At 53.0% G+C, this 12,181-nt stretch overlaps 2 protein-coding genes across 2 annotated transcripts; one reads left to right on the top strand and one right to left on the bottom strand.

The window, feature by feature from the left end:
* Positions 1-8: 8 nt before the first annotated feature.
* On the top strand, positions 9-527 carry HDHD3 (haloacid dehalogenase like hydrolase domain containing 3; the record flags this gene model as incomplete). The annotated part of the gene is made up of 1 exon (XM_010178343.1): positions 9-527. A coding segment is annotated over one exon (519 nt), but the record flags the coding sequence as incomplete, so codon positions are not given.
* Positions 528-2,591: 2,064 nt separating this feature from the next.
* On the bottom strand, positions 2,592-12,176 carry BSPRY (B-box and SPRY domain containing; the record flags this gene model as incomplete). The annotated part of the gene is made up of 5 exons (XM_010178344.1): positions 2,592-3,118; positions 7,849-7,973; positions 9,207-9,232; positions 11,217-11,447; positions 12,138-12,176. Coding segments are annotated over 5 exons (948 nt in total), but the record flags the coding sequence as incomplete, so codon positions are not given.
* Positions 12,177-12,181: the final 5 nt, after the last annotated feature.

Genomic DNA, 12,181 nt, shown 5'->3' with positions numbered 1-12,181 from the left:
CGGGGCTGAGCTCCCGGCAGTGGTGGGTGGATGTGGTGAAGGAGACGTTCCGGCTCTCGGGGCTGCAGGAAGATGGAATGCGGACGCTGATGGCAGAGAAGCTCTACAGTGATTTCTGCAGCGCCCAGAACTGGGAGCTGCTGCCCGGAGCCAGCGAGACCCTGAGCCGGTGCTGCCAGCGCGGTTTCTCCATGGGGGTCATCTCCAACTTCGATCCACGGCTGGAAAACATCCTCTGCCAGTGCAACCTGCGGCACCACTTTGACTTTGTCCTCACCTCCGAGGACGTGGGCTTCGCCAAGCCGGACAGGAGGATCTTTGAGAAAGCCCTGCACCTCGCCGGGGTCCCACCCGAGCAGGCAGCTCACGTCGGGGACGATTACACCCGGGACTACAGCGCAGCACGAGCCGTGGGCATGCGCAGCTTCCTGCTCCGGGCTGCTGGGCAGAGCCAGGAGCCAGAGGTGCCCCCCGAGCACGTCCTGCCCACGCTCAGCCATCTCCTGGGTCTTATTGAGAAGGGGTAGCTGCGTTTTGGAGGGGGACCAGCGCAGCTGCGGAGCGGTGAACCAGGTCCTGGTGTGGGATTTCTTGCCAGCGAGGCAAGGAGAAGCAGCGAGGGGTTCAGAGCACAGGGAGCTGGAGGGCTGTTCGTGCAATAAAATAACATCTGATGCTCAGCGTTGCTGCTGCTCTTTCATAGCTCTGAAAATCTCCATGGAAAAGGGTCAGCGGTGGTGGCTTCCCCTCATGGAGCTGGGGACAGGGTCAGGCTGCCTCACAGGAGGCTCATTCCAGCAGGAGGGATGGAGGCAGACACGGAGGTTTCTTCTTCTCCCTCACCCTGGGGGAGGCTCGAGCATCAGCAGAGCTGAGGTTGGTCCCATCCTGGGGAGGGTCTGACCACACAGAGCACCCAGGAACCCTGGACACCTCGGTGCACCCCAGGTTTGCCACCTCACCAGCATCCCCCTCCTCCTGACAGTGGTGGCCAGGAGGCAGCTGCAGGTCTTAATATATTTCACTTAATACAGTGCCAGTTAACAAATTGTACTGATTTGGGGATTGAGAAATAAAAGATGACAAATTTCAAACAGTTATGGAAACACCTTTCCTGCCCTTCTCCCTGGCTCAGCCTCAGTCCAACACCTCTCCTCCTCCCTGCCCAACATCAGCTCCCCATGTTTTCACCATGTTACTCTCAATCCCCCTCTCCCTTTGGTGAGGACCAGCTCTGGTTGGGTTCCTTTCTGCTGTTCTTTGCTTCTCACTCCTCTGTTCTGACACAGGTTCCTCCACAGCCCCTCAGCAGTGGCCCTGCCCCAACATGGGTCCCCCCAAGGGTGATAACACCCCACATTGTCCCTACTCTGGCACAGGGCAGCTCCTCCCAGGTGTGTTTCCAGCTACGTCCCAGTGACAGAATCACAGAATCATTAAGGTTGGAGAAGACCTCTAAGATCATCCAGTCCAACCATCAACCCAACACCACCATGCCCGCTAAACCATGTCCCTAAGCACCACATCTACCCATCTTTCAAACACCTCGAAGGATGTGGACTCCACCACTGCCCTGGGCAGCCTGTTCCAAGTGATGTCCTTTTCCACATGCCATTTCTCCAAACACATCTCTCAATATTTCTCCTGTTTTCTAAAGCCCACCAACCCTTGATTGGAGAGGAATTAAATGATTCACCTAAAAGCAGCCGGCAGAGCCAGGCGTTACCCCAACCCCTCGCCCTGGCACAGCAGGCACAGGGCGGGTGTAGCTTATTTTTATATATAGAAAGCTGCTGTAAAATGTGTGAAGAACAGATTTAGTCTGAAGGCAGGTCTGGTTTGAACACCACTCTGCACGAGCTGGGAGCCCCCTCTGGGCTCCTGTCCCCCATACAGGTACCGAAGAGCATGTAGACAGTCACTGTAGGTGCCTCTGAAAAGCTCCAGTTTCTGATCCATTTTCAGGTTTGTTCCTCTTCCTCCCAGGCTTCTTTCCATGCACGTGGTAAAACACTCTGCTGTATTGTAATTGAAGTGTAGTTCAATTAAGACTTCATTTTTTAGGATAGAATAGCTTGGGTTCATGTCAGAACAGTTTTAAGGCCTCCAGCATCAAAACTAATCTGTTGTAAATCTAAAAATATCAGCTTCTCAGAGAGGAGATGGGAGATGCCAAGACATTTCACACACACACAAGCCATTGGGAGATTGGGCTTCAAGTTCCATTTGCACTATTTCCACGGTTACCTAACGCTGGACCCAGGAACCTGATCTGAATCACCTTGAGATGGTTTTTCTAATGCTCCCCCCAAAGCAGGGTCTCAGCATCCCTCAGCAGAGCAGGCGTTTCCTTGCCTGCTGCAGGAGGTTATCACCGCAGCTGGGTCTAGAAACCACCCTGCACTAGGGATGATCCCGACACACAGCAAGGGAGATGAGCATGAGCACAAGGAATCCACAAAAACGCCGGCGTGCAGGAAATTGGCCAATTATCCAGCACTGATTTTTAGCAGAAACCCTACAAAAGGATTTTTATGGATGAGAAGGTCGCAGGAAACGAATCACAGGATCCCAGAATTGCAGGGTTTGGCTCATGGGACAAGCGAGATGCTCTGGTGAGCCACAGCAAAGACGGGATAGATGGGCTCTGTGAAGGTCTCCCGGTGGGAGAAGAGGATGGTGCAGGAATCGGGGTCATAGAAGAGCATCTCCCCTCCTGCAAAGTCAACCAGCACCCCGATCTCGGCTGGAGACTTGATCAGCTCCACCGCCTGCGGCTGCCCGGCGTGCAGGAACCTGAACTCCTTGTCGTAGCGTGAGAAGACCCAGGAGCTGGTGTTGAAGCCCAGGCGGGTTTCGTTGCCGGACCCCTTCCGTGGCAGGGAGCTGTAGCAAACCCCCAGCTTGTAGGCACAGCTCTTCTCCACGCTGATCTTCCACGCGCAGACCCCTGAGTGGAAAGCAACAGTAGCCAAAGCATTGGGCCAGTGGTCAAATTGTTCGGGGCAGTCCGAGTCCACCTTTGCTTTCTTGGGGTTGAAGGTCAGGGTTTTCCTGTCTTCAGACAGGCTGAGGTGAGGGCTGACAGTTTTCTCGTTGATGTGAATCTCCTGTGAGCCTGCAAGAGAAGCCACACGGTGAGCACCGGCTCGGTGATCCCTGCCTGAGCCACCTGAAGAAGTCACGGCCATCAGAGACACAGTCTGCTCCCCCGGGGTGACACGGTGTTGGGGGCTCAGGCTGGGTGCCAGCACAGCAGCTCCCCACAGCCCCCACCCCACTCAAGCCACGGCCAGAACATCACAGAGACCCACCAAAGCTTAGATTTTACCAGACATCTCTCCACCCTTGCACCACAAGTCCTGCAGAGAAGATCATAGAATCATAGGATGGTTTGGATTGGAAGGGACCTTAAAGCTCATCCAGTTCCAACCCCCCTGCCAGCAGCAGGGACACCTTCCACTAGACCAGGTTGCTCAAAGCCTCATCCAACCTGGCCGAGAACACTTCCAGGGAGGAGCAGCCACAGCTTCTCTGGCCAACCTGGGACACTGTCTCACCACCCTCACAGTGAAGAACTTCTTCCTAATATCTCATCTAAACCTCCCCTCTTTCAGTTTAAACCCATTTCCCCTTGTTTTGTCATTAACTGCCCTTATAAAAAGTCCCTCCCCAGCCTTCCTGGAGCCCCTTCAGGTACTGGGAGGCCACTAGAAGGTCTCCCCGGAGCCTTCTCTTCTCCAGGCTGAACAGCCCCAACTCTTTCAGCCTGTCAGATGCTGCTCATCTTACTCTGACACTGACCTGAATCCCCCACAAAACACAACTCAGCAGATTTGGTTCATCCCACTTTTGGGAGAAACCCAAATCTCAGCCCCATTCTGTCCCCTCCCACCCCCACAGTGGGTGAGTCAAGAGCCCTCAGGGCTGTCAGCAGAAAACCTGGGGCTGTTGGCAGAAAACCTGCAAAGCCGGTATAACAGGAAGGAGGAGGAAGGGAGAGGGCAGGGCAGGGGAAATCTCTTACCTCCTACAAAGCCCAAGTCCTAAATCCACCCACCCTGAGCTGGTTTGGAGAAGCTGTGGGAGGTGACACCAGGCATTGGAGATGAGCACGGGCCACGACTTGGTTTTGCTGTAAATTAGGGGCCCTGGGGCCACAGCATAAACCCAGTAAGCCACAGCCAGGGACACCTGCACCCACTGGGGATCTGCACCACAGCACCCAGCACCACTCACCCTGCTGCTCCCCCCCGTGAGACCCCTCAGTGGGTCTGCAGAGTGGGTGTGAGTGCTGAATACCTGCACAAATATTGCCCTCACTCTGTGAATTGTCTAAGCAAGGAGAGAGACAAGGTGGATGCCCGGCTGACTCACCTGCTCCTGGGGAGATGGAGTTTCTACCTGCGGGTGCCCCTCCTTGCCCTGCCTGCCCCCACCCTCACCACATTCATTTCAGGTCTTCAACCACCTGGGAAACACAGAGGTGAGTCATTTGCTCTCCCAGCCCTGCCACCAGCAAGAGCTCTCCAGGATCACCCCTGCCCCTGCCATTTCCCAACCACCTTCTGCTCAGTCTCCAGCACGTGGCAGGATGATGCCCTTAAAGAATCAAACCACTAAGCTGCAGCTTGAGGAGGGTCAGCCCAGAGCCTGACCTGCTCCAGCACCTACACAGACCCAGGTCAGCATCCCTCTGACCAGCACTGAACACACAACAGTAGCGCTGCCCGGGGGTTTCCCTGGCAGGAGACGCTGAATCGAGGCTGAATTATCAGTTTGCACAACGTGGAAGCTCTCCACACACGTTAGGTGGGAGCTATTGCTGGCCACAGCGAGCAGAAAGAGGTGCTGCAGACAGGATCTCCTCCCAGCTGAAGCAGGCAACCTCATTCCTTTGATGATTTATGTCACCAAGCAGCAGCCCAACTCTTTGCAGCGTGCCTGCCCACCACGCTCTGCCCTCCGTAGGTATTTGCCCACACTGTTTATTTGTAGGTTGACTTTCCAGGAAGCCAAACACTGCTGTGAATTCACAGAAAATGGAGCAGCACGAGACCTTCTCTTCCTCTGACAGAAGAAGGGCACTAAACCTCATCTCGTGCAACATTCATCTAACCTAGGTAGGGGGTTGCATCCTGGTGTCATCTGCATGAGGAAATACCACCCTAGTTACACCCACGGAGCTTCGTGGTGGGATCAAAATTCCAGGGAAGCATCTGAGGGAGGGGAAGCCCCGGCAGAGAAAATGCAGAATAATTCAGATCAGCAAATTTTCCCACACACAGCATTTTGTTGTGATTAAATCTGCCTCAGGATATCCCCATATATTCTGATGAACAATTCCACTGGGAATTCAGCTCGCCCCAAGATCTATTTTCCCTGTGTACAGCACCCATTGGAGTGGCCTTGCCACTTCAGAGAGATGAGGGATGCTGAGGAGGTAAGTTCACACAGATAACATCTCTGTCAAGTCCATCTGTGTTGGCTGCAGCACATTCTACTACTTTTAAAAATCCAACTTCCCATTTCCAAACTCACACATTTGCAATTAAAATCCTCGTATTTAGGCACCAAGGTGGGACCCAGACCCAGCCAGTTCCCTGAGGCACAAGCTCACCATGAAGCAGCCCAATGTCTCAGCCAGCTGGGACAGTGACACCCCTGCAGAGGGTCCTCCACTGTGTCTCCAGCCAGCATTGCCACTTACCCACCCCCCAGCAGGACTGACATGGGTGGCCATGAACTGAGATCCCTCCCAGAACGGTGCCAGGAGATTTACATCACCTTTTGGTTTAAGGAAGAAGCTGCCAACCCCAAACATACACAATACAGAAGCCTGGATGCCAAGTGAAGACCTCAAAGGTACCATGTTCATTTTTCAGAGTGAAAGGGAGGTTCTTTTGCCTGCTGGCTTCCAAGTTTTTGAGAGGTTACAGGACAAACCATCATGTTTAGGGATTTGCTGTTTTCAAGCAAATAAACAAGACTCCCACCTGTTCAACTGCCTTGGGGAGGTGGGACCACCAAGAGAATCACAACATTGCTGTGTCTCAACAAAAGCTAAGACCACCACAGTTAATGTTACATTTCTAAGGCTCAGTCCCAGGTGGACTATGGACCAGTGAGATAAGCAAGGATATGACAGGCACAAAAAAAAATACCCCAAACAAAACCAGAGTGTAGCAACAGCACCAACACACCCACTCCTAGGGCTGAATGCCATGGAGTCATTAACATTTGACAAGGATGCTATTGGGAAAGGAATCCATTAAAAAAAACCCCACCCATGTCACAACAAAGAGAATTAGGAAAAGGTTTCCTGCATGACTTGACAGCTCTGACCATCTCCTGAGAACCTGCTGGACTTTGCTGATGTGCATCTGCAGGATCTGCATGACTGCCAGCACTCAAAGACTCAAAACAAAGCGAAATGAATTAAACACAAAGGGAGAGAGACACCAGAGTTTGCAGCAGAAGAAACAAATGATGGTGTTGCCCAGTACACATGGATTCTCAAGCTGGTACTGCAAAACACAAGAGCAATAAAAGCCAGAAGGACACACCTTGGAGAGGGACCTGGGAACAGGGGAAAACTGGGAACAGCTCATCAGCATCAAGAGCAAGATGAGCAAAAATCAAAGGTTAATGCAAAATCTTTGGGAAAATGACCCCAGGGATTGTTCACGAGGTGGCACGCAGGACAAATGGTTTCAAACTGAAAGATATTCGTCATCTTTGAGGAACAAAAAATACATTTGAAACGCTCCAACGATGGCCTGAAATCATGAGTAAAAGCAAACATTGCACAATCAGCCATTCAAGCAGATCACAGCCTGAAGGAGAACGTCTCTCCCTGCTCAACAGAGCCAACACCAACCTGGTAAAACCGTCCCCAGAGCCGGTCGCTGGCCTGACAAACGCCTCTGATGCAGCCTCAGCTGTACAGCAAGAGCTGAACCAGCTCACAAACGTCTCCACCGAACCACCAGCTCAGGCTCAGGCACAGCCACAATCTCAGTTTATGATCAGAAAGTCACTGAATTTACTCACTTCTCATCCCAGCACATCAGAGCATCTCACAGATGCCACACAGGTGAGTTCACCCTCTGCTAAAATCACCAGCAGGCCAACGCTAAACACAGTAAAGAGGAATTGCTGAGGCAGAGATTCCTACAGCAGCATCACAGACTCGTTTTGGTTGGAAAAGATCTTTAAGATCATTTGAGTCCAACTGTTAACCAAACACTGCCAAGTCCCCCACTAAATCGTGTCCCTCAGCACCACATCTACATGGCTTTTAAATCCCTCCAGGGATGGGGACTCCACCACTTCCCTGGGCAGCCTGTTCCAATGCCTGACAACTCTTTTGGTGAAGAAATGTTTCCTAATATCCAATCTAACCCCCCCTTGGCACAACTTGAGGCTGTTTCCTCTTGTCCTGTTGCTTGGGAGAAGAGACCGAGACCCACCTCTCTACACCCTCCTTTCAGGTAGCTTCACTGCTGTCACCAAGTGACTCAAGAAACAGCAAAAGAAACCAAGTGAGGTTACTCAGAGCTGATAAAAGACACAGTCTTTGCAAATCCCTGTTCTCTTGGCCACAACCAGCTGCTTCGAGCCACTGACCCCCCTCCCAAAGCTCCTACAGCTGCAGCTGCCCCCTTGGCAGGGGCTGGGAGAGCAGAGGAGGGCAGGATGCTCCAGGTCCTGGGCAGGACTCAGCATCAGGATGTTTTGACACAGCATCAGGATGTTTTGACACAGCATCAGGATGTTTCTTTGGGCACAAACATGAACGAGCACACAAGAATCCCCAGTGAAATGTGACTGGAGTGAGACACTGACCTGCAATGCAGCAGAGAACAGCAGAGGCCCAGAGTCGATGGAGCAGTGGACTCTGAACACAGGTCTGATTAAAGTTTAACTTTGAGGACTCCTGCGGCTCTAAGATCCCCTCCGCCACCTCTGTCCTAGCAAAAGAACACAAGAGTTATTTCAGAAATACAACGATTCATTGACCAGTGCTGGGAGGTGTTGGAGATCACTAGGAAGGACAACAGAAATAGGAGCTGGAGCTGTTGCAAGAGGAGCTCTGATAGAGAGAAACTGCGCCGGAGGTTTCTGAACAAACCCTCCTCCCAGGGGATACTTTCGGTTGGCTTTGATTACAGTCCCGGCTGAAAGGACCTCAGTGTTTCAAAATACAATCCCAGCAGCCTCCTCACTTCAGCAGACACAGATGAAACATAGCTGAGCACAGCCAACAAGGTCCAAGAGGAGCACAATGAACAGTCAGAGAATCAGGTTTCCCTCTTTATCGACAGTCAGAGCAAAGCGGGACAGGACAGGGGAGCAAGCTGGGACTCCGGGTTTCACACAGCACAGCAAGGAGATGGAGGTTTGCCAGGTTCCTGTGCCTGCAGCACACACACCAACTCATGGCTGTAAGTAAAGCTCTGGCACTGGCTGCTGGGATGTGCTGGGGCTGATTTCTTACTCTCTACACACAAGCTCCAGGCAAAAATATTCCTGAAAGTCCTCTGGGTAGCAGAGTCCAACCAGCACTAACTAGCACCCTTACAGCAGCCACGGCAATAAATGCCACCAGGCTGCTTCTCAAGGAAGGGCAGCCACACGTCACTGATGACAATGGTCAGAAACACTGTCACCTGCACTCGGTTCTCCCCTCCCTGCACTCTCTCTGTTGGGGAAGGAGGCAGTGCCAGCGCGGAGCCTGGGCACACAGCAGCCCCCCAGGCATGGAGCACACCAGCTTTCCAGGTGGACAGTTCTACCTCCTGCCAACAGGCCAGGGACAGGCTTGGGACCAACTTGCTCCATCTCCCCAGGAACCCCGTGGAGTTTACTAAGGAGCCAGAGACGGTCTCCTGTAATCTGTGGCATTGGCAATGCCTCCAGTGCATCTGGCAATGCCTCCAGGGAGACACTGCACACGGAGCATTTCAAAGTGCCAAGACTTCTCCATCTTGAGCTGCAGAGCAGCATGTGAAGCAGAGACAAGACGCCACGCTGGCATCTCTGTGCTCTGTCCTTGTCCTCAACAAAAGCAGCACGAGGGAGGGAAGAGGGGATGTCACCTGCTGCCAGAGCAGAGGTGGGCTGCTCGCAGCGGGAGCCGTGGAGGGTGACGACATGCTTGGAGCAGGGATCAGGGAAAGGCCCAGGAGCAGCCAGGTACTAACCTCTCGAAGATCTCTTGTTCTGCATGCTGGGGAGAAGGAGAGAAAGAGTCACCACAGCTGAAATCCCCACAGATAAAATCCCAAACACAGGCAAACCCAGGGAGCACTGAGCTCCTTCCTGATTTCCCAGAGAAACCCTGGGGAGCAAGTGAGCATCCAACACCCATTTCCTTCAGCTGCAGCACTTTCCACTCCCTGACTCAGAAAATGAGTGGGTCTGGCTGCAGGCGATACATCTTCTACATCTAGTGGGGGTATTGTCTACTGTGCCAGGGGGACTGGGTGGCTGGTGACAAATAGCTTGAGAGGGGCATGGGAACATCCAGAGCCTGCCACCGCTCCGCTGTGCCACTGCATCCAGCAGTCAGTGCAGCTGGATCATCTGGCACAAGGGAAACACGTGGGAGAGCTGAGACAGGTGGAAAGTCTTGGATTCACAAAGAGCCACCTCTGACTCCACACCCTCTGGTAGACACCAGCCTGTCTGCATCTGGGAGCTCTTCCCACTGCACCCTGCCTTGCTTCGAGTGTGAAAACCCCAGCCCTGAGGTCCCCCTTTCCTCCCTGACCCCATCAGGACACGCTGCCAGAACATCCTGTGCCTGCAGCAAACAACCCCCAAAGCTCCCAGGAAGGGCTGAAGCTGCAGAGGACCCAGGCCAAGTCAGTTAACTCAGCCCCACTTGTTTCTGTACCCACTGGCAATGGTGTGTTCTCAACGTACAGCCCAGTTAGCAAAGCAGAAGGAAAATATTTGACCCCTGCTCAAATACGAGCTGTGGGTGCTCTACATGCCCTTCACTCTCCTGTGTCACAATACGTGTCAATTCCTGACAGACACCAACACCACCACCAACGATCCGAAGTGAAGAACCCTTCTGTGAACCCCATGTTGCTCTACATGCCCTTCACTCTCCTGTGTCACGATAGGTGTCAATTCCTGACAGACACAAACACCACCACCAACGATCCGAAGTGGAGAACCCTTCTGTGAACCCCATGGCCCCTCCACTATGTGGCAAAAGGAGAAATTGAGGGTCTCGTTGTTTTCTGCCACAAGCATCCAATGGATTTTGCTCTCCAACTTCCACTCTCTCCAGTGAGGCCACAGCTCAGCCAGCTCAGATGCTGGGGCTGGACAGACGCTGCGTGTCCCACCAAAGAGCAGCCATCTCCCTTCTCTCTGTGGTTCTGTTTTCCAAGCAGAGCTGCAGCCCCACTCTGCACACAGTTACACGTGGCTAAGAGTGAGGTGGTGGAAATCCTACCTGCTCATGTCTAAATCGAGAATTTCTTGGGTAAACCCAGACAATTTAATAACCAGAAAAGGAACTGAGTGAAGGGAAGCACAGGGTGCTGTACCCGGTAAATTCCCAATAGCAGTGTGCCAGGGAACACGGCAGACCTTCAAGAAGAAGGTCAGGTTGCCCAGGGAAGCTGTAGCTGCTCCTCCCTGGAAGTGTTGAGGGCCAGGTTGGATGAGGCTTTGAGCAACCTGGTCTAGTGGAAGGTGTCCCTGCTGATGGCAGGGGGGTTGGGACTGGATGAGCTTGAAGGTCCCTTCCAGCCCAAACCAGTCTGGGATTCGATGATTCTAAGAGCTGAAGGTGCTCCCAAAGGTTTTGTTTAAAATTAGACAGAACACTAGAAAATTGAGGCCAAATCTATCTGCTGTAAGAGCAGCTCTCAACCCATAGCTGTCCTGAGCCGGCAGCTTCAAGCCAAGAGCTTGGAGAGCTGAGCCTGGGTGGTTCTGAACCTCACTGCACCTCAGAAAGGAGAACTGGGAAGAGCAGACCCTCTGGAATCACTGCGACACCACAGGGGCTTGTCAGGACCAGGTGAAGGAGCTTCCCTGAGCTAGACCTGCAAATGCAGATCCTGCCTGACTGCCTCCCTGCTGTCAGTGCAGCAAGCTGCTGAACTTCGTGTTTAAGCCCCGAAATACCCAGGATCTAGGTCACTTCTGGGCTGACTGGCCCGTCCCTCAGTACAAGGAAGTGTACTCACCACCAGACCCTGGTCATCCATGTTAGTGATCATGTCCACCAGGTAAGTTCGGAGAGCAGCCAGCTTTTGCAAAGCCTCAGTCCAATGTACCCTCTGGGTCAGGATGCTCTGATGGACCCTCTCCTCCTCCACGTGCACCTTCTCCAGCAACCGCTGTTCTTCATTCTCACAGGCGTTCCCCACCAAGAGCAGCCTCTGGATTACCAGCTCCCGCGCCGCGTTGGCCGCGTTCTGCCAGAGCGAGGAGACAGCAGAAACATCAGCCTTGAATCATAGAATCCCAGACTGGTTTGGGTTGGGAGGGACCTTCAAGCTCATCCAGTCCCAACCCCCCTGCCAGCAGCAGGGACACCTTCCACTAGACCAGGTTGCTCAAAGCCTCATCCAACCTGGCCTTCAACACTTCCAGGGAGGAGCAGCCACAGCTTCTCTGGCCAACCTGGGCCAGTGAACAGGGTTGTTTCAACCTCAAGAAGAGCCCCAACCACTTCAGCTGTTAAGATCACTCTGTTCATTGAGCCCAAACCACAATAATCATCACGATGCAATCAGAGGTAGATGGGACAACCTGTCCCAAACCTGCCTAACCCTGGTGCCTAAGTGACAACGTGTGTGGGACCAGAACCCCATCCCTCAGCAGATCTTCCTGGATCTGCTGTTAGTGAGAAACAGCCACCATGAGAATTAATTTTTTGTCCTTGGTGGCAGCAAGGAACAAAAAAAAAATAATAATTGGGAATCATTAAGACTGGTCCTGGTGGGATGTTTGATGGCTGCACACCAAGGCCAAGAAGTTCTGTCCGTGCATGTTTTTTAGGCAGATGAAGCAGGACTCACAGGTACACCCTGGCAGGAGCTGTGGGGAGGAGGGGGACAACCCCTGCACACTGATGAGCCCCCCAAAATGGGGCAAGGACCTACCAGGACAGCCCTGTCCTTGGCGGGCAGCACCTCGTCCAGGTGCC

Source organism: Antrostomus carolinensis, unplaced genomic scaffold (assembly GCF_000700745.2).
Source record: "Antrostomus carolinensis isolate BGI_N321 unplaced genomic scaffold, ASM70074v2 scaffold20831, whole genome shotgun sequence".
Lineage (NCBI taxonomy): Eukaryota > Metazoa > Chordata > Aves > Caprimulgiformes > Caprimulgidae > Antrostomus > Antrostomus carolinensis.
The sequence above is the reverse complement of the archived record's forward strand: the minus strand, read 5'-3'. Positions and strand labels throughout refer to the sequence as shown.